General features: G+C 37.0%; 1 protein-coding gene across 2 annotated transcripts in view; it reads right to left on the reverse strand.

Annotated features, from left to right (window-relative positions):
- The window catches only part of Tmem131 (transmembrane protein 131), a 187,238-nt gene that overhangs the window by 30,053 nt on the left and 137,982 nt on the right, over positions 1 to 19,203 (reverse strand). For both annotated transcript variants that reach the window (XM_042695339.1, XM_042695338.1), the window contains exons 23-31: positions 16,198 to 16,336; positions 15,986 to 16,095; positions 15,270 to 15,336; positions 11,355 to 11,506; positions 10,960 to 11,102; positions 10,371 to 10,557; positions 9,237 to 9,422; positions 8,369 to 8,527; positions 7,285 to 7,889 (exon numbers count right to left, since the gene is read on the reverse strand). In XM_042695339.1, coding sequence (XP_042551273.1) covers positions 7,285 to 7,889; positions 8,369 to 8,527; positions 9,237 to 9,422; positions 10,371 to 10,557; positions 10,960 to 11,102; positions 11,355 to 11,506; positions 15,270 to 15,336; positions 15,986 to 16,095; positions 16,198 to 16,336 — 1,748 coding nt within the window. The remainder of the gene's footprint in view (positions 1 to 7,284; positions 7,890 to 8,368; positions 8,528 to 9,236; positions 9,423 to 10,370; positions 10,558 to 10,959; positions 11,103 to 11,354; positions 11,507 to 15,269; positions 15,337 to 15,985; positions 16,096 to 16,197; positions 16,337 to 19,203) is intronic.

The following is a 19,203-nucleotide window of genomic DNA, read 5'->3' on the forward strand; positions in this document are numbered from 1 at the left end:
CACTCCTCTTCAATATAGTACTGGAATTGCTAAGCAAAGCAATAAGACAAGAGAAAAACATAAAGGGGATCCAAATAGGGAAGGAAGAAGTAAGACATCCCTTTTTGCAGATGACATGATCCTGTATTCAAAGGCCTCTATAGTCTCTACCCTCCAAGCTACTAGAGCTGATTCAAAACTTGGTAAAGTAGCAGAGTATAAAATCCACCCACAAAAATCAGAAGCTTTTCAGTACTCCAACTGTGAGAAGATTGAGATTAAAATCAGGAAAAAGCAACTCCATTTGCAACAACCTCAAAAAAAAAAAAAAAAAAGAACTTGGAATTAACCAAAGATGTGAAACTCTATAGTGAAAACTTAAAAAATTTAAAGAAGGAAATTGAATAAGACTTAAGGAAATGGAAAGTCCTTCCATGTTCCTGGATTGGGAGAATTAACATTGTGAAAATGGCAATACTGCTCAAAACAACTTAAAATTCAAAGCAATACCCAGGACAATCACAACATGATTCTTCAATGAGACAGAGAAAGTAATCTAACAGTTCATATAGAACCAAAAAAGACCCCAGATAGCAAAAGCACTCAATAGCAAATAGAATAGTGCCCACAGCAATGAAAGCAGCTTAATACTAGCACAAAACAGGCCTGAAGACCAATGGAACAGAAGACCCAGCAATAAACCCACATACCTACAGCCATTTAATATTCAATATGGGATCAAAAAACATATGCTGGAAGAAGCCTCTTGGTGCTGGCAAAACTGGGTATCGACATGCAGAAAACTGAAACTAAATCCTTATATATCACCTCATACCAGCATCAATTCAAAATGGATCAAAGTCTTCAAGGTAAGACCCAAAAGCATGAAGTTATTGTAGGAAAGAGTAGGGGAAACATTAGGGCTCCTGGGCACAGGTAGAAACTTTCTGAGTAAAGATCCAGAAGCCCAGCAAATCAAAGAAGGATTTGATAAATGAGACTACAAAAAACTAAGAAGTTTCTGCATGGCAAAGGACATATCTAACAAGCTAAAAAATATCCTACAGAATGGGAGAAGACTTGCCAGCTACACATCAGACGATGGCTTAATATCCAGAATATACTGAGATCTTAAAAAATTAAACCCTCAAAAATCCAACAACCCAATTAATAAATTGGCTAATGAGCTAAACAGTCTTCTCAGAAGTAAAAATGGCCAACAGACACATGAAAAATGCTCAACATCTCTGGCCATAAAGGAAATACAAATCAAAACAACATTGAGATTCCACCTCACCCCAGTTAGAATGGCCATTATCAAGAAAACAAATGATAATAAATGCTGGTGAGGATGTTGGTAGGAATGTAAACTTGTTAAAACAGTTTGGAAACGTGTGGAAATTCCTGTAGGATCTAGCAATTCCACTTATGGGCATTTACCCAAAAGACTGCAAACCATAATATAGTAACGCCACCAGCACATTCATGTTTCTTGTAGCACTATTCACCCTAGCCAAGGCATGTAATCAATCCACATGCTCCTTAATGGATGAATGGATCAAGAAAATGTAGTATCTATACAAAATGGAACTTTGCTCTACCAATAATAATAACGATACTGTATCAATTGTAAAGAAATGGAAAGACCTGGAAAGAACTGTTAAGTAAGTCAGATCCAGAAAGACAAAGGATTCATGTTTTCCCTTATATGGGGAAGTTAGATTTGGCTAATAAACTTATCAGTAAATGTGTTGGGTGGTACGCAAATATATACAAATGTATTAACTGAAATGTTAGATTTAAAGATCTCAAATAGTGTAATTCCTTAGAAAGGCAAAATCAAAGTTCAACAAAATAAAAGGTATGGGTTGAAAGGTATGGGTTGGGGGAAAGGGGTAGATAGATGAAAAGGGAGAAAATGTATAGCTTACAAAATTAAGAAGAGGGAATGGATGGGTAAAGAGGGAAGGGTAAGAATGTTGAAAGGGGTGACACTGATTATGGTATATTCTATCCATGCTTTGTTAAATGGAAACTCCTTTGTACAACTTAAAAATAATAAAAAGAAAAAAGATTTCTAAGAAATAGAAATGTGTTTTTGTTGGTGGTAGTTGTTTTTGTTCTTGGGTTTCTTCTTTTTGGGGGCAAAGGGGTACAGTAAGGGAGGGAGGAAGGGTGAACAAATGCAATCATACTATGCAGTATACACTATGTGGAAAATGAACTATGTAACTTGTGGGCAGGGCTGGGAGGAGGAAACTGGAGGAAAGCGAAGGAAGGAGTTGCTTTGTCTAAAAGAAGAAATGTACTAATTACCTGGATTATGAAATGTTAACCCTTCTGTTCAACACCTTAGTAATAACAGTACAATTATATTAAAATATTTCCCCCAAATATATGCATTTTTCCATGTTAAAAATTGAAGAATAGAGAAAATACAGGTTCAGCGTAAATATTATACACATACGAATTAGAGGCCATTATAAGAATCCCTCTCTCTAGGGCTGGAATGTAGCTCACTGGCAAAGTGCTTGCCTAGCAAGTGCAATATCCTGGGTTCAATCCCCCAGTACCAAAAAAGAAAAGACAAAAAGAATTTATCTCAACCATAGTTACCTGGTCTCTAGGCTAATGCTTTATAGAAACTATGCCATGGTCACATGTAATATTCTAACTTCCAGGCCCCATGGAGCACTGTTCTGCCATTGCTTTGGCTGGCCTTAGTAGGATGTGCTAATAACCACATGGATCTACCTGTCATATGGTCAGATAGGGCCTTGCCCTTAGGAGACAATCTGTTCTAAGGCCACTTTCAACTAAGGGCCTTGCCCTTAGGAGACAATCTGTTCTAAGGCCACTTTCAACTCAGCAAGCTAAAGCATATGTACCATTTCCTGCACTAATAGTAACTACTGAGTTGTGATATGTATAATATAGGTAGAAACTATTCTACTTTAAAAGTAAAAACAATATTCTCCCAAAATATAATTGTCTCCAAAGTTACCTAGTTCGTAAGCAGCAGATTTAATCTAGGTTTGCATCTGACTATATGACTCTATTATAGAGTCCTGCCTTTGCTAAGGCTGCCCTTAAACTGCCAAAGTTCAAGATGAGAATGGCTATAGATACCATCATTCCCTGCTTAACACAGATATTGAGAACTGTGCTTGGATTTTATCCCTCAGTTTAGCATTGGCTTTTTTCTAGTCAACCAAGTTTAAATGTTGCAGGTGAGAAAAACCACAGAAATCTAGGTTAATAACCGTCCAGCTACATAATCCCTGCTCAGGATAATAGCAGAGGGCTTTCCTGGGCACCTTCCACTAGGAACAGTGACTACAGGGAGGCCAAGAAAATAGCCAGAAGGCCTGCAAGCTGCCCAACTAGAGAAGGAAAGCTCACAGAGAACTTGAACAATGGTCAGTATAAAAGGCCTATAAAAGTCAGACATATTAGTTCATTGTAAGAGGGATTTTTGTTGTTGTGGTTTGTGATACTGGGGGTTGAAAGGGGATGGGATATTTTAAGAAAGGAAATACATTTCATGTAAACATGATGACCATATGCAGGGATATGGTGGTAGGTTGTGAAAAATTATAAAAGTTCTCTCTAACTGAAAGCTAAGGTTTCATGATATATTACAATTCTGCAACTTCATATCAATGCCCATCCCCTTTCTAGTGATTCTGGGGGCGGGAGAGGTTGAACTTAGGCCTTCATGCTTTCTAAGTAGGCACTCTACCATGCCCAAGCACCTTTTGCTTTAGTTACTTTCCAAGTAGGGTCTTGTATTTTTGCCCTGAGATGGCAATCCTCCTTAAGAACTTCAATGTGGCTGGAATCACAGTTGTGTACCACCAGCTTTTCTGGTGAGATAAAGTCTTGCTAACCTTTTGCTCAGATTGGCCTTAATTTGTTATCTTCTCAATCTTAGCTTTCTTGGTAGTTGGGAACACAGGGACAAACTACTAGTAGAGTCCCATTTGCCCACCTTTATTTTTTCTTTTCTGTTGTTGTGCTGAGAATCGAATTTAAAGCTTAATACACATGGGGCAAGTACTTGATCACTGAGCTACATCCCTAGTCCAAAAGTTCATTTTAAAGACTGTCTACATGCATGTTACACTTCAATAAAAATATTTAAGAAAAGTTGGGCTGGGAAGGTAGCTCAGCGGTAGAGTGCATGCCTTGCAAGCATGAGGCCCTGGGTTCGATTCCTCAGCACCACATAAACAGAAAAAGCCGGAAGTGGCGCTGTGGCTCCAGTGGTAGAGTGCTAGCCTTGAGCCGAAGAGCTGAGGGACAGCGCCCAGACCCAGAGTTCAGGCCCCATGACCGGCAAAAAACAAAACAAAACAAAACAAAAATATTTAAGAAAAGTAAAACAGATTCTGGCTTCTTCTTCCAAATCAAAGCAGTAGGAAGGGAAACAAAGACAGTGGCCTTATGCAATGGACACATGCAGGTTGTAAGCATTGTCTCCTCATGGTCTCATGTATCACTAACAATTTGCTGACCATGCTCCATTATTAAATATCTTTTAGTAGGATGTCTCTCAGACCACTATGAAATTCCAACAATACTTTTTCATTTTAAAATCTAATTTCTAAATGAATGATCCTGAAAATAAGTGGACCTATCATGAGAGGCCTATTTATATTCATTTATTTTGGCAGTACTGGGGTTTGAATTCAGGGCTTAGAAAAGTGCTTTCCTACTTGACACATGTCCCTCACATCTTTGCTTTAGTCATTTTCTGACAGGGTCTCATGCTTTGCCTGGGGCTGGCCTTGGACTATTATCATCCTCTCTCAAAGCTGGGATTTGCCTGGTGTCAGAGGCCTATTTTAACACAGAATATTTAACTTAATTTTCCCACTTTTTGTGATAAGAAAGAGATATATGCTTATTTTATTCATACCCTGAATAGGGAAAAATATAATAAGTAACTTTAACAAAAGAGCTTTTTGTTATTCATTAAGTATTATTATAAAAATTACCCTAAAATATGAAGGTTTATAGTAATAATTTAAAAAGATATCTATAGAGGAAGGTAATTTATGTTTAAAACATTGTTTTAAAATTGTTTAATTTAGGAAGTGGTGCAGTGGCTCAAGGGGTAGAGTGCTAGCCTTGAGCTGAAGAGCTGAGGGACAGACAGTGTTCAGGCCCAGAGTTCAAGTTCCATGACTGACCCACCCCCCCCAAAAAAAGCTTAACTTAAAATTTAATTAATTTAAAATTGTTAAAATACTGATTTATAAAAAAGTGCATATAATTATAAGAGGATTCAAGATAGTTTTCATATCACTGGGACTAAGGGAGTTCTCTGAGAAAAAAGTAGTTCTGGGATATCAGGGCTTGTTCCAGTCTTTTTGGACTGGCAAGCTCCCTGTTGTTTGTGTAAAGTGGAGACAAAAATTCCTTGGTAAATTAGAGTAAGGGAGGTACTTGAATAAGGCCTGGGGATATATTTATACCTACAGATATGGCTGTATAAATATTTCATACTTCAGTCCTGTTGGGAACTGTGCCTTGTATTCATGAAGAACTGAATCCTGTCAACAACCACCTGTGTTAGCTTGGAAGTATCAAGTGCATTTTAAGATGACTTCATTCCTAGCCAGAGGTCTGGTGAAAGCCAGAGGATCCAGCTAACCTGACATATGGGAACCATGAGATAGTAAATGAGGGTATGCTAAGCTTTGAAATTTTGGGGTAACATGTCACTCTGAAATAGACAACTAAGGAAAGACAGTATGCAGAAAGCTAAAGTAGGGGTCAGCAAGGTTTTACTCTTAAAGGGCCCGACAAAAAGTTTTTCAACTTTGTGGGATAGTAGAGTCTCTGCTGAAACCTCTCCATAATGCCTCTGTAGCATAAAAACATCCATAGACAAGATATAAACAAATACCCACAGCTGTATTCCAATAAAACTTCTATAAACAGGCAGTGATTTTTTTTTTTTGGCCTATTGGCCAGTTTGCCAACCTGTGCTCTAAAATAAACGTTTTGTAGAAATATTCTTTTCTGAGCTTTAATCTTGCTATCTAGTCTAGGTTGGCTTTGAATATACCATTCTCCCACATCCACCCCTCAATTGCTGGGAATAGCTGTTCTGCACCACCATGCTTGGCTGAAAATACTATTTTTGAGTTAAAAGGCAGATGATCTCCATTTTCCCCCTGTGTTTAAATTATTATTATTTTTTTGGCTGGTCCTGGGGCTTGAACTCAGGGCCTGGATGCTATCCCTGAGTTTTCTTTGCTCACAGCCAGCGCTCTTACCACTTGAGCCAAAGCTCTACTTCTGGCGGTTTTTTTTGTAGATTATTGAGGGTAAGAGTTTCACATACTTTCCTGCCCAGGTTAGCTTTGAACCATGACCCTCAGATCTCACCCTATTGAGTACCCAGGATTACAGGCATGAGCCACCAGCACTTGGCTCAAAAATATTTTAAAAATGAATAAAAGCTTACCTTATAGGAAGCCAAAAGGAAAGTCACTGGACACCACCCAAAGAACCTTTAATTTTAAGAAGCAATCTAAGAAATAATATTTTTCTTTTTTGGATGATACTGGAACTCAGGGCCTTATGCTTGCTACGCAGACAATCAACCACTTAGGGCATGTCTCAGTTCTTTTTGCCTTAGTTTAATTTTTCAGATAGGTCTGCTTTTGTTGGCCTTGGAGGATGATCCTCTAACCTCTACTTCCTGCAGAGATGAGATTACAGGTATATGTTGCCACTACCAACTTTTTTTTTGGTCGGCTTGAACTCTGGGCCTGGGAGCTGTTTCTAAGCTCTTCAGCTCAAGGTGAGCATCTACCACTTGAGCCATGGTGCCACTTATGGTTTTCTGGTGGTTACTTAGAGATAAGAGTCTCATGCACTTTCCTTCCTGGGCTGGCTTTGAATCATGATCCTCAGATCTCAGCCTCCTGAGTAACTAGGATTACAGGCGTAAGCCACTGGCGTCCAGCTCAACTTTTTTTTTGAGATAAGGTCTTGGGCTTTTTTTTTAAAATCCTGCTTGGGCTGGACTGAAACTACAGTCCTCCTATCTTGGCCTCCCCTCTGTAGCTGGAATTACAAATTGCTACCATGCCCAGTCTCAATTCTAAATGGACACCTCTATGTGAATTGTGATATGGAAAAATTGATGTTCAATACTGGGATAAATTTGAACCAAAGAGCACTCACTATAGTAATCATTTATCTCACCTGTGCTCCCAATACCTCCTGGATCATAGTCTGGCTTCTCTCTCACACATTGTTTCTCTGATAACACAGAGGGGTGATTACCTTTGCTTTTTGACAATGGTGATGGAGGCTGTTCTGTAAACACTTCTAGGGATGGGGAGTCATGGTGGTCAAAGTCTTTGTCCATGGCTTCTATAAGACTGGTGATGTCTGAGTCCTCTGAGCTATGCCTTGTGCTGCTGGCACGTTCTGGGTGGGAAGAGTGTGCAAGAGGGGCTGGAGACAGCCTTTCAGGCTGTGGTTCTTGGTGCTGAGGCACTGGTGGTGGTGGTGGTGGTGGTGGAGGCTGAGAGTGTTGCTCCAGAGGACTGTGGCTATGATGCTGGCTGCTGTGTTGGTTCTGTTTTGCTCCTTTGGACTTTTTGCCTGATACATGACCTTGGGAAGCTGTATTTGCTTCTAAAACAAGGGAGTTTGTTTTGCTTGCAGACTGTGAGGAGGCTGTTTGAGAAGTCCTGCTCGAGGTACTTGAACTGTTTTTGGCCTTGATGTTTTCCACGTCAGCTGAGTTTCTATTGCTGTGGCTGCTATGTGGGTGGACTGATGGGCCACATTGCTTGTGACTCCCTGTACCAGATCGGGATGATGAGCCACTTGCTCCACAGAATCCTCTACTATGGCTGGCATCACAGCTGAGTGTGTTCAAGCTGAAAAAAGGATAAAGTGCAGCTTACTAAACAGTACCTACAGCCATCACAAATAGAAATTACTCCATGGAAAACCAACAAAACCAGAATATTTACCAAAACTTTCTAGGCTTTACTTTATCTGAAAATTTAATCTAATCAGTGATAAGACTATTTTGATCCCAACTAATGTAATAAATACAAGGTATAGGGCTGGGAATACAGTTCAAGAGTGCTTGCCTAGCAAGCATACGGCCCATAGTTCAATCACTAAAACTGCAAAAGCAAAAAGCAAAAAACAAACCAAAACAACCCATATCATGTCATCCAGCATAATCATCTAGTAACTGACTGCTACTACAATAGTACTAATTAGAATTAAGGTTTTGATTTTTACACTATTCCCCAAGCAAAGATGAAGTTACTTTTTTTTTTTTTGTAATTCTATCAGCTATTCCTTATACATTTACAGGGAATTGATTGCCAGCATGTGAACATACTTTCCTTCAGATGATATACCAACAATTCTCCTGAGATCAAAAGGCCTTCCCACATCAAAGGGTGGGTTTGAGGCCTCAAAGGATAGTCGCCTTCGAAATGGTTCCCAAATTCCTTGAGCTTCCAAATACGCCGTTCCAATGACCAAGAGAAACAGTGCACTGAAAGGGTATAGAAGATGAAGATACTATTTGTTAAGGCAAAAGTAACAAAATCAGCCATTAGACAGTTTTTGGTAAGGAACAATGTAGTGAAAAGACAGAGATGCCTGTAAAATTTTTTTATGGACAAGGAACAGAGTATATGGATAAAGGTTTACATAGAACGTTTTAATAGAATGTTCTCTTACATGGAGGCTTTATATAAAGGAAATGACAATTTGTATCAGAGAAACATCGGGAGGATAATTTTTCCTGACTGAGATGAATTTGATTTCAACTCAATGAGCCTTTTTTTTGTCCCTTAAAGGATATGTGCAGTAACTGTAAATTAATTTAGAGGTAGGTGTATGTGATTCTCTACTGCACATAAAATAGGACTCAACATATTTCTAATTAGTTTCATGTTGGTTAGGCGCACAATTATGTTAAAATAATAATATACACCCAAATCATGCACTTTTATCTGATAAATTATGAATATTTTCCTCTTTAGGAAATTAATGTGTGCTTCAGTTACTTAACTTTCAAGAGTAAAAAAGACTGTTTATTGCATATGCCACTAAAGTGATTCACTTTTAACCATTTTGAGAGTATGTAATCTGATGGTGTCAGCATTTTGTCTATATGTTGGTGTATCTTAGCATTTGGGAAAGTTGAGGCACACTGGGCACTTAATAAACAGCTCCCAGTGCTGACTGACTGTAAGTACCTCATTATTCCTGAGATGATGATATACAGAGCAAGTTCCCAGCTGGGTCTGGGCAGTGCTTCTGCACAGGTTGCTAACATGTGGTATGGAAGGGATGCGTTCAATATAAATACAAACTCAGAACCACTGCTTGTTACAAACTTCAGCTCACGAATAACTCTGGAGGCAGTGAAATCAGGAGTAAATCTAAAACAGAATGCGAGCAGTAAGACTATGCTTTAGGATAGACCACAAACAATTCAAATAAAATACTAGCACTATCAACTTTAAAATACAATATAAAATGAGTGAACTTTTATTCAACTCTCCCATTTTAAGTTAAGGTATTGTCCCAAGAAGTTAATAACAGTAACTTCCTGAATAAATTTAAGAAATTACATAAAAGAAACAATAATCAGCTTCTCATGCACTAATCCAGAAAGCAGTATCTGTACTTCTTTCCCTTTCTTTTTCCTTTTATCTAGGCTATATTCCCAATGGTGTGTTATTAAAAACCTTGCTTACTGTCACAATTATTTTACTTTTGTGAACTGTATGCACCTTGAGGAAAGGTGTCATATTCCTCATTCTATTTTTAGTATCAAGCATTAAACTTTGTATAATATAGCTACCGATTAAGTAAATATCCACTAAAAATAATAAAATCATTATTCACATAAGGGGATTCAGATTATACTTATTACATAAACTTAACAATAAAACAAGCAATCAATCGCTTAAATATGCTGCAACTAAAACTGATTAAGACACTAAAAAAAGTCTGACTTAAGTATTACATATTCTCAGATTGCACGTGAAAAAGCTATACATGTAAGGTACATGTCTCTGCTTTGTAGTTGAGTTACTGTAAACTCAGTCTAACATTTCATGCTTAGCACATTGATAATAATATTGAAGTTCGTTTCTAAGATGATCTCATCCACTTAGAAGAATTTTATAATTTTAAACAAAACCAAAGGAATACCTTAGCTGAACATTCAATGACACAAAAAGGAACATATTAGTAGATAAACTACCTTAGAATTTTTGTAAATATTAAAACATATCCTTGTGTAATATTTGAACAATTCACTAAAACGGGTTAACTGAGAAGCCAGTGATTTATTATGCCATATCTTATAAGGAAATACTTACAGTATAATTATGTCTCTAGAGGCATTGGCACTTAATGAAAACTCTTGACAATTAACTACTTTAAAGCCATATCCTTCACAGGGGTATCCACTGATTTCAATGGTTTCTATGTGAATCTGAAGCTGTCCTGTATTTTCTACTTTAAATGTTCTTTTCAATGTGAAATTTGGTTCTCTTAGTTTCAAACCTAAAGGAAAAAAATAAGGAGGATAAATCTTACCATTACATACTTCTGGTCAAGATTATAAATATTATTACTTATGAACTACTATATGTAAGAGATTAAAACTCACATACCAAAGAGATGAGCCATTCTCAAGTTCTATCAGAAAGTACTTCACTCTGATATGTGATTTTAGATGGCAAAGTTATTAGCTTTACTTTCACGTTATACAGTGAGTATTGATACTTTAAATCAAACAACACTGAATACCAAGACACAGGATTTCCTTAACATTGTAAATATTCATCACTAATAGACAGGTGTGTACATACATATTGTTTGTACACATATTGTATGAATTATTTGCTGTTGAGAACAAATGCTGAGATTTGTGCCATTCGCATGATTAAGAATACTCATACTCACTGTCTATACAATCTTTTAACAATGCTTCTGTGATTTTGAAGCGCAAAGAACTTCCTGGACCCGGAAGCTTGCCTGCCACCCGCAAATTTTCAGTTGTTCCTTGTCCTTGGACCATCACAGCATCCATCACTGTCAAGTTATTTCTATGCAAACATAGGAATTGCAGATTTTTTCATTAAATTTGTATAATATTTTGATTTTTAATATCTACCATTACATTAAAAGGTACCACAAGAAATTAAATATTGAATTCTAAGGTAAAAATTTAAAGTTCCAAAGAGCAAGAATTGTTCATTGTTAAAGCACACATGGTACACACAGGAAATATCACTCATGCTTCTGAGTGCTATAAGGACTTGGAAATAGTCAACCAACACTTATATCTCAGAACCTACCTGACTATGATTAGTGAAGAAACAGTTCTGTTGTGAATTGGAGTAAACTTTACTTTGACAGATTTCTTTTCTCCAGGCTTTAAAATTAGGTTTAAAATTAAATGTCGAGAGAGGCCCTCTGTAAATCCTGTTGAACTTTGCAGTGGATGAGCCTTGAAATCATTGTGTAAACAAATAGGAGTCATTAACATTAATTTTCTGGGAAACATTTTTCTTTCCTTAACCCCACCTAGAGCCCAGTACAGTTCTTCAAACTGATAATGCAAATAACTTTTTCTTCATATTTCAACACTGGTAAGCTCATGATCAGAGCTTGGCAATCAGTGAGAAGACTTCATATTCTGCATTAAATTCAAAACTGGGCCTTCCTAGGTGACCCAAGTCCTCATGCTTGCATTAAGCATTTGTTTTTTTCACACATACTTTAAGCCTTCAATTCATTTTTTGAAAATAAAACAGTATGTTGAAATTGTTTTAAAGAAAATGAGTGAATGAAGAGCTCTGAAGGGAAAATGTGTAAAAATGTCACAATGAAATCCTACCCACTTTGCACAACTAATGTATGCAAATGAATAAAATAAAATGAAGTAAATTCTTCTAAAAATTTTTAAAGAATATAACAAACATATGAAAAAGGTCATAAAGCTAAGACAAATAGCAATGCATCAACACAAAGTGTAACCAAAGCTCAATACCCATAGGTCTTCTTGCTGCTGCCCCTGGTCACAGCTGTCCCATTCTTCCTTTCCAGGGGGAAACAATGGAAGGATTGAAGTATATGTTTTACTTGTAAAAATACTGCCAATTCATATCTCTTCTTGGATTTCAGTTTGAAAATTAGATACTTAATGATTTAAATTTGAGTATAGATTAGTTTAATACCTAAATATGACATTTTGATGGTCAGTTACAAATAATGTTGGAAAATACTTATTTTTAAATTAAAAACATAGTTCATACATGAAAATGTACTGTTTTGATTTTTACGATTAAGCATTTTGGGGAAAGGTTGGTAACGTTTGACTTTAGCTACCCATAAGCTCCTCTTCATGGCTTGCCGATCCAAAGGGGAGTGAGTTCTGTACCCTCTTTTACTCCCCTAGGCAGAGTTAGGTCTGATATACATAGATGTATATACTGGCATTAGCTTGAATCCACATAGAGCAAATTTAAGAGTCAGTGTGCTTTATGAAGCACATTGCTCTTTATTGCTTCTAAAGTTAAAAAAAATTTTTTTTCTTTCACATCTAACATGTTCTGTCAAAACCAAAGTCCAGTAGGACAATATTACTCCCAAGTAGGTAGTGAATAAGTTCTAATACAAACTGTTCTTGATATTTATGGATACAATATAATTACATACATTTCCAACAAATACTACTAGCTAATTTAAACTCTGATGAGTTGGGAAGCACTCCAGGATGTTGTGATTTTCCCAGGATATTGTTGACAGTTTCAATAGGTTTATAGCAATAATTCTCAAGGAGTAATTTAGTAATCCCTGATTATCTCAGAGATCCTTTCAAGGTATTCATGAAATCAAAATCATTTTCATAAGAACATTGACAGATTATTTGCTTTTCACTGGGTTAATATTTATTTACATTAATAGTCCTCAAAAGCAATGGAAGTAACTGTGCTGACTCTTCAGTGTGAATCAAGGCAGTAGTGTCAAATTTCACTTAGTAGCTACTCTATGCTTCCCTGCCATGCATTTGTACAAGTGGAGAAAAAAAAAAGTCCTTAGTGAAGCAATATATGAAGCATGCATAAAGCACTCCTCCAGCACAATGAAGTTCCATGTTGTGTTGAAAGGCTACTTGAGGTACAAGTAGCTACTTTGCTTATAAAACTCTTATGAATGTCTAAAAGAATGGCTGACAGCCAAGTTATGGTCATTCAGACTGGAGTATTTAGCAGGCATTTTGGGGAAAATAAGGCATTCAGTACCTTTGAGGGAAATAACTGCAGTATTAGTTGTTAATGAATCAGCTTTTAAGAAAAATTTAGTATTTTTGATAATGTCATCCAAACCCCTGTTAGCTGATTACTTTCTAATGTTGAGAAGTCAAAAACTTAGCAGAGTAAGACTGGTGGCTACATTAAAGAATAAGGTTGGTGTGAATATCACAGTGAACCAATATTTTTCCTATAACTGTATAATATAGTGATTTGACTGTAATGGTACAACTAAGTTACTCTTTGTTTTTATAATTACATGTAAGTATTAGGTCAGATTCTCACCACATATTTTAATTTAAACAATGTATCGTGAGAGAATGAATGAGACAGAGTCTAATTACTTAATGGAACCATTAGAGATATTTGCAAAACTGTAAAGCAATTCATTCTTGAAAATGGAAGTCTTTAAAAAATATAGCTAGTTTTCATTTTATGTATCTATGTTAAGGATAAAAGATTTATTAATTTAAATGAATGAAATCAGCATTTTAAACATCTTAGTTTTCATTTCCAATATGATAAAATATCAATAATAGATGTAATCGATATAGAAAAAAAATCCTCTCTTGGCTCCTTAATAGTTTCAAGACTGTAAGGGAAAAACAAATATTTTGAGAACCACAGTTCTATAACACAGTTGAAAACTGGCATAGACTTTACACTATTCTCATCTTAGGACCTCCCCTAGAATTTCTTATTTAGAATACATTCCTAGCTAGTCTGCAGGGACTAAAAGTCATTCTTTTTCCTATCTACTGCCTAGGTCAGTGCATTGTACTTTACAAACACTACTCGTATGAGAAAAAAAAAAGCAAGCACTAGCTTATAAAAATAGAGGAAATGAAATTATGGTTGAGCCTTTTCTTTTGGTTGGTTGTCAGGCTTGAACTCTAGGCTTGGTTGCTGTCCCTGTGTTCTTCAGCTTAAGGCTAGTACTCTACTACTTGAGCCACAACGCCACTTCTGGTTTTCTGGTGGTTAACTGGAGATAAGAGTCTCATGGACTTTCCTGTCCAGGCTGGCTTTGAACTGTGATCCTCAGATCTCAGCCTCCTGAGTAGCTAGGATTATAGGCATGAGCCACTGGTGCCCAGCGAGCCTTCTTAATAACCTCCAATAACAGCTTGTTACCTTGACATTTTATGGATGGGAAAAGCAGGCACAAGAGAAAAGGCTTGAGACTAGAATTCAGAACTCTCAACTTCAGCCTAGTGTTCCATCCATTACAACATGAAACTATAGAAAACACCACAATATCTCAAGACCTAATAAGCAACACCTCAGCAGCAATGATCCTGTGGTGCAATGGTAAGGATCACTGTTCTGGAATCTGAGAAAAACAGATTTGAATTGGGCTCTGAGCAGAAAAGGCAGGGAGGCCAAAAAACCCATGCTAGTCTTCAGGGGCTTTAGTTCCTAGCTGTAACTTCCTGACTTATCCACACCCTTCTCATCAAGGCCTTACACAACAGTGATTAGAAGTTGCTCAGCCTGAATGATAGGAAACAGTTTAGTTCTTAGAACAATTCAGCCTATGCGTTAATTTAGTGCAAGATTATCTACAGAGTAAAAACCAAGTATAAGGCCACACCAACTATGAAAACAGCCAGTACAGACCTCATATTGATGGAGCTTACAATTCTACTAAAAGCATAAAGAAAGAAATTAAAGAACTAAATTCAATATTTTGAGGTTTAAACTTCACCTATGACGTCAGGTAGTTAAGACAAACCTCCAAGGATTTAGTGTTTGACACCAACCAAGAGCAAACCATCTTAGTATGCCCTGCCTTGATTTAAATCCCACCCACTTTTCTCTATTTGCCTTTCAATTACTGGATTGTTTCACCTAGTTCAGTAACTTGCCCTTCAACCAAATTTAAGGGCAGTCCATAGGTTTCCTTCACATTTTCTGCAGTCATATTACAAAATACTATGAAACTTTAATACTTACAGTGTTTCTGTAGACTTGGAATTCTAGTGTTCTCAAATCTATCTTTGCCACCTTACTCAAGTTAAACCTGAAATAAAAAAAAGTACATATGTCTTCATTAACAACATTATAATTAAAGGGATTATGGAATATTGGTCAAGTTTATGCTTTACTTATAAATTAGCTTTTGGAAGGTTTGGGAATCAACAATGTAACATTGATAATCTTTAAAATATTAAGGACCACAGTCTATAATTAGTATCTTGTTTGCCTTTTTTTTTGTCAGTTATGGGGCCTGAACTCTGGGCCTGGCAACTGTACCTTCACTCTTCAGCTCAAGACTAGCGTTCTACTTGAGCCACAGCATCACTTCCAGCTTTTTCTGCTTGTATGGTGCTGAAGAATTGAACACAGGGCCTCATGTATGCAAGGCAAACACTCTACCACTGAGCCACCTTCCCAGCCCCATTTTTTACTTATTTTTATAAATGAAAATACTGGAACATTCTCAGACACTTAAAAAAAATTTGTTAGGAGGGAGTTCCACACTGCCTTAAATTGAAGCTTTTCTAAATACTTTAATGCAGAAACAGCTGTTTTCCTCAGTACCTTTAAAGCAACTTTACAGATTCAGAATCTATATTAAAAAAATCGATTACTATATTACCTACAATAAAGCTTTAAATGTGTAATCAAAACTATGGAGAATAATTTTGATTAACTAAAGTAATGCTTACCTTGAGACTAACTTATCTACAAAGACTGAAGGGTTGGAATATAAAGCCAGAGGAATAAACTGAACATAGACAGGAACATCTGCAGGGTTTTCTAAGGTAATCTCTTCTTCCTTAAACAATGCAGCAATACAAAAGGTAAAGATTTTTAGAGTTGAAAGTAACTCCTTTATAATTCTATATTTTTAAAACCAAACATTACTTTGAATACTTACTGAAGAGCAGTTTGTATTAGTGAGTGGGAACTTCAAGAACCGGGATGAGTCAAGAATGGAAGGCCAGGATAGCTCGGCAGTGATTTTTGATACTATATTTTTTTGAAGGTCTGTATTTACTTCAAATATAGCACTCAACCTAGAAAAACAATTTGTAAGAAACTGTATCAAAATGAAATATTTGAGCTTTGCAAACACAAGAAATTTTACCAAACTTGTATATTTAAGAAAGTTTATTCTGGCCCTGAAAAAAAATGCAATAGTTTATTCAGACTTGTTATTTTACTAATGATTTTACTAGATGATGCCATTATTTTGTCAAAAAGAATTGCTAACTTTTTTTTGAACTCAGAGCTCATGCTTGCTATGTAGATGACCTACCACCTGAACTAGCTCAACATCTTTTTGTGTTGGTTATTTCCAAGTTAGAGCCTTCATGCCTTTTACTTGTGCTTTTCTGTGTCAATAGGGATTATGGGTAGGCACTACTGGGCTTGGACATTGGTTGAGACAGAATCACTTGAACTTCTTTTTGCCTAGGCTGGCCTTGGACTACATGTAATCCCACATCTCTGCCTCCCAAGCAGACCTGTGTTGTTTTTGTAAAGGAGGACAAATCTGAATAGTTTTAATAGCATTAGTGCAATCTTATAAGTCTTGAAAAAAATTTAAAGTATAAATTCCATAAGAAAGTCTGGATTGTATTAGATGTAATATTTAGAAAAGGCAAGATAAACAACTTCGGGAGGTAGGGGTAAGGAAAGTAGGAGAAAATTGAGGGAAGGGGTAACAAGGTTGACAAGAAATGTGCTCATTACCTTACTTATGTAACTGAAACCCCTCTGTACATTACCTTGACAATAAAAAAGAGAAAAAAAAGAAAAGGCAAGATAATATGCAGATAACACGATACTGTATGGAACTAAAGGATCTTACATGACTAGGGGAAAGATCTAGCTACCCATAGCAGGGTGCTAAGAGTATTTTCAGTAGAACTATTAAAAGGCAATGCCCTGCCTGGCATATGGATTTCCTTCTTTGATATAAAACCAAAACAAAATCCTCTTGTGCAACAAAGATATCGGCTAAAAAAAGTAAAACAAGAAGGTCTGAGACAAATTAAAGTTTCATTAATATTGTGGATTTCATTTATTTCCATACTTCCAAGTGTTGATAAGCCAGTTGTTTAAGACTCAGAACACATTTATAAATGAGGCTAAGGATCAAATACCAAAGTCCACTTAAAGTAATAAATCAGTTTAATGAATGGCAAGAGTAGAGGCTTTGTAAGACTAGCAGAAAAACTTCCCTGTAACATGCACATTGACAAGATAATACAAAGGCAAGGAAAACATTACATTCACTATGATAGTGGCACAGGGAGCCAGAACCTAGGTTTGGCAGTGGGATGTTGGGTAGGTGTTTGGTGGTAGGTAAAGAGGCTCCCTGGTTGCTGAGCCTAGGGCAGCACTGTGAGTTACTCCTTTTTTTTTGGGGGGGGGGGGGGGGTCCGGTCGTGGGGCTTGAACTCTGGGCCTGGGCACTGTCCCTCAGCTCTTCAGCTCAAGGCTAGCTCTCTACCACTTGAGCCCCAGCGCCACTTCTGGCTTTCTCTTTTTGCTTATGTGGTGCTGAGGAATCGAACCCAGGGCTTCATGCATGCAAGGCAAGTGCTCTACCACTGAGCCACCTTCCCAGCCCCTCATTCTTAACTATATATTAAAACTTGGGAGACTGCCTCTACTTTTTAGTGTGTACTGTGGAAACACAGGACACAAAGCAGTGTTTTAATCAGTGATCTCTTTTCAAGGCTAGAAGTATCTGTATATTTATTTTAATCATTTAAAAAGCTTAGCTTTTGGGGCTTAGCTTTCTTTTGCCTTAAGAAAGTGTTTCATAGGGCTGGGAAGGTGGCTCAGTGGTAGAGTTCTTGCCTTGCATGCTCGAGGCCCTGGGTTCGATTCCTCAGCACCACATAAGCAAAAAGAAAAAAGCCAGAAGTGGCGCTGTGGCTCAAGTGGTAGAGAGCTTGCCTTGAGCTGAAGAGCTGAGGGACAGCGCCCAGGCCCAGAGTTCAGGCCCCATGACCGGACCCCCCTCCCCCCCCCCAAAAAAAAGAAAATGTTTCATAGTAGACAGGTAAAACAAACTCTCGGGTTCAACTACAATGGTTTGAGAATTTTTAGTGATTTAAGCTAGAATATATAAATTCTGACAAATATATTTCAAATTTTGCAGCTGAGAACCTTTTATGTAATATTTTTATGCAATATTGCCACTTTTTCTAGACAAATATTTCTCTGAAGTATATGAACAGCTTCCTATAGTACCAAGTAAGTATTTAATACAGGTGTACTGCTTTGCTATTAGTACATTTTCTACATGCTAAAAACACAATGGAGAGCCATCTGAAGGGCCCTATATGGCTTGCCACAGCCAGAACTTTCAAAGGCAGGAGGAGGACTTTCTACAAGAGACAAGACACTTGGGTCTACAGCTGTGGAGTAAATGAAGCTTGCCTTTCAGAGGTCAATGTCAAGTAAAAGCTTTTCTCATGCAAGGGATATATCTAAGATGAACTCTGTAGTTAACCTACAGAAAGACAACTTCAAGTAATGTCTTTGGTAAGACACTGTAATCCTGGATACGCAGGCTAAGATCTGAGGATCGCAGTTTAAAGCCAGCCTGGGTAGGAAAGTCAGTGAAACTCTATCTCCAATTAACCATAAAAAGACAGAAGTGGAGCTGTAGCTTAAGTGGTAGAGCAGAAAAGTTCAGGGACAGTATCCAGGCCCAGAATTCAAAACTTAGGACTGGCAACAAACAAAAAGCCCTGTTTGATTTTATAGAAAAGTACCGTAAGGAGTGGAGAAAAGAGAAAAATGGGTAGTGTATACCTTTCTAAATAACATACAATGATATTGATAATTTAAGATATGTCGCTAATAACTCTCTGAAGATTAGACCTATTTTCTTTTTAAAAAATCATATATATATATTTGTGTT

The sequence above is a fragment of the Dipodomys spectabilis genome, unplaced genomic scaffold, assembly GCF_019054845.1.
Source record: "Dipodomys spectabilis isolate Male_0828 unplaced genomic scaffold, ASM1905484v1 ptg000187l, whole genome shotgun sequence".
NCBI classification, from domain to species: Eukaryota; Metazoa; Chordata; class Mammalia; order Rodentia; family Heteromyidae; genus Dipodomys; species Dipodomys spectabilis.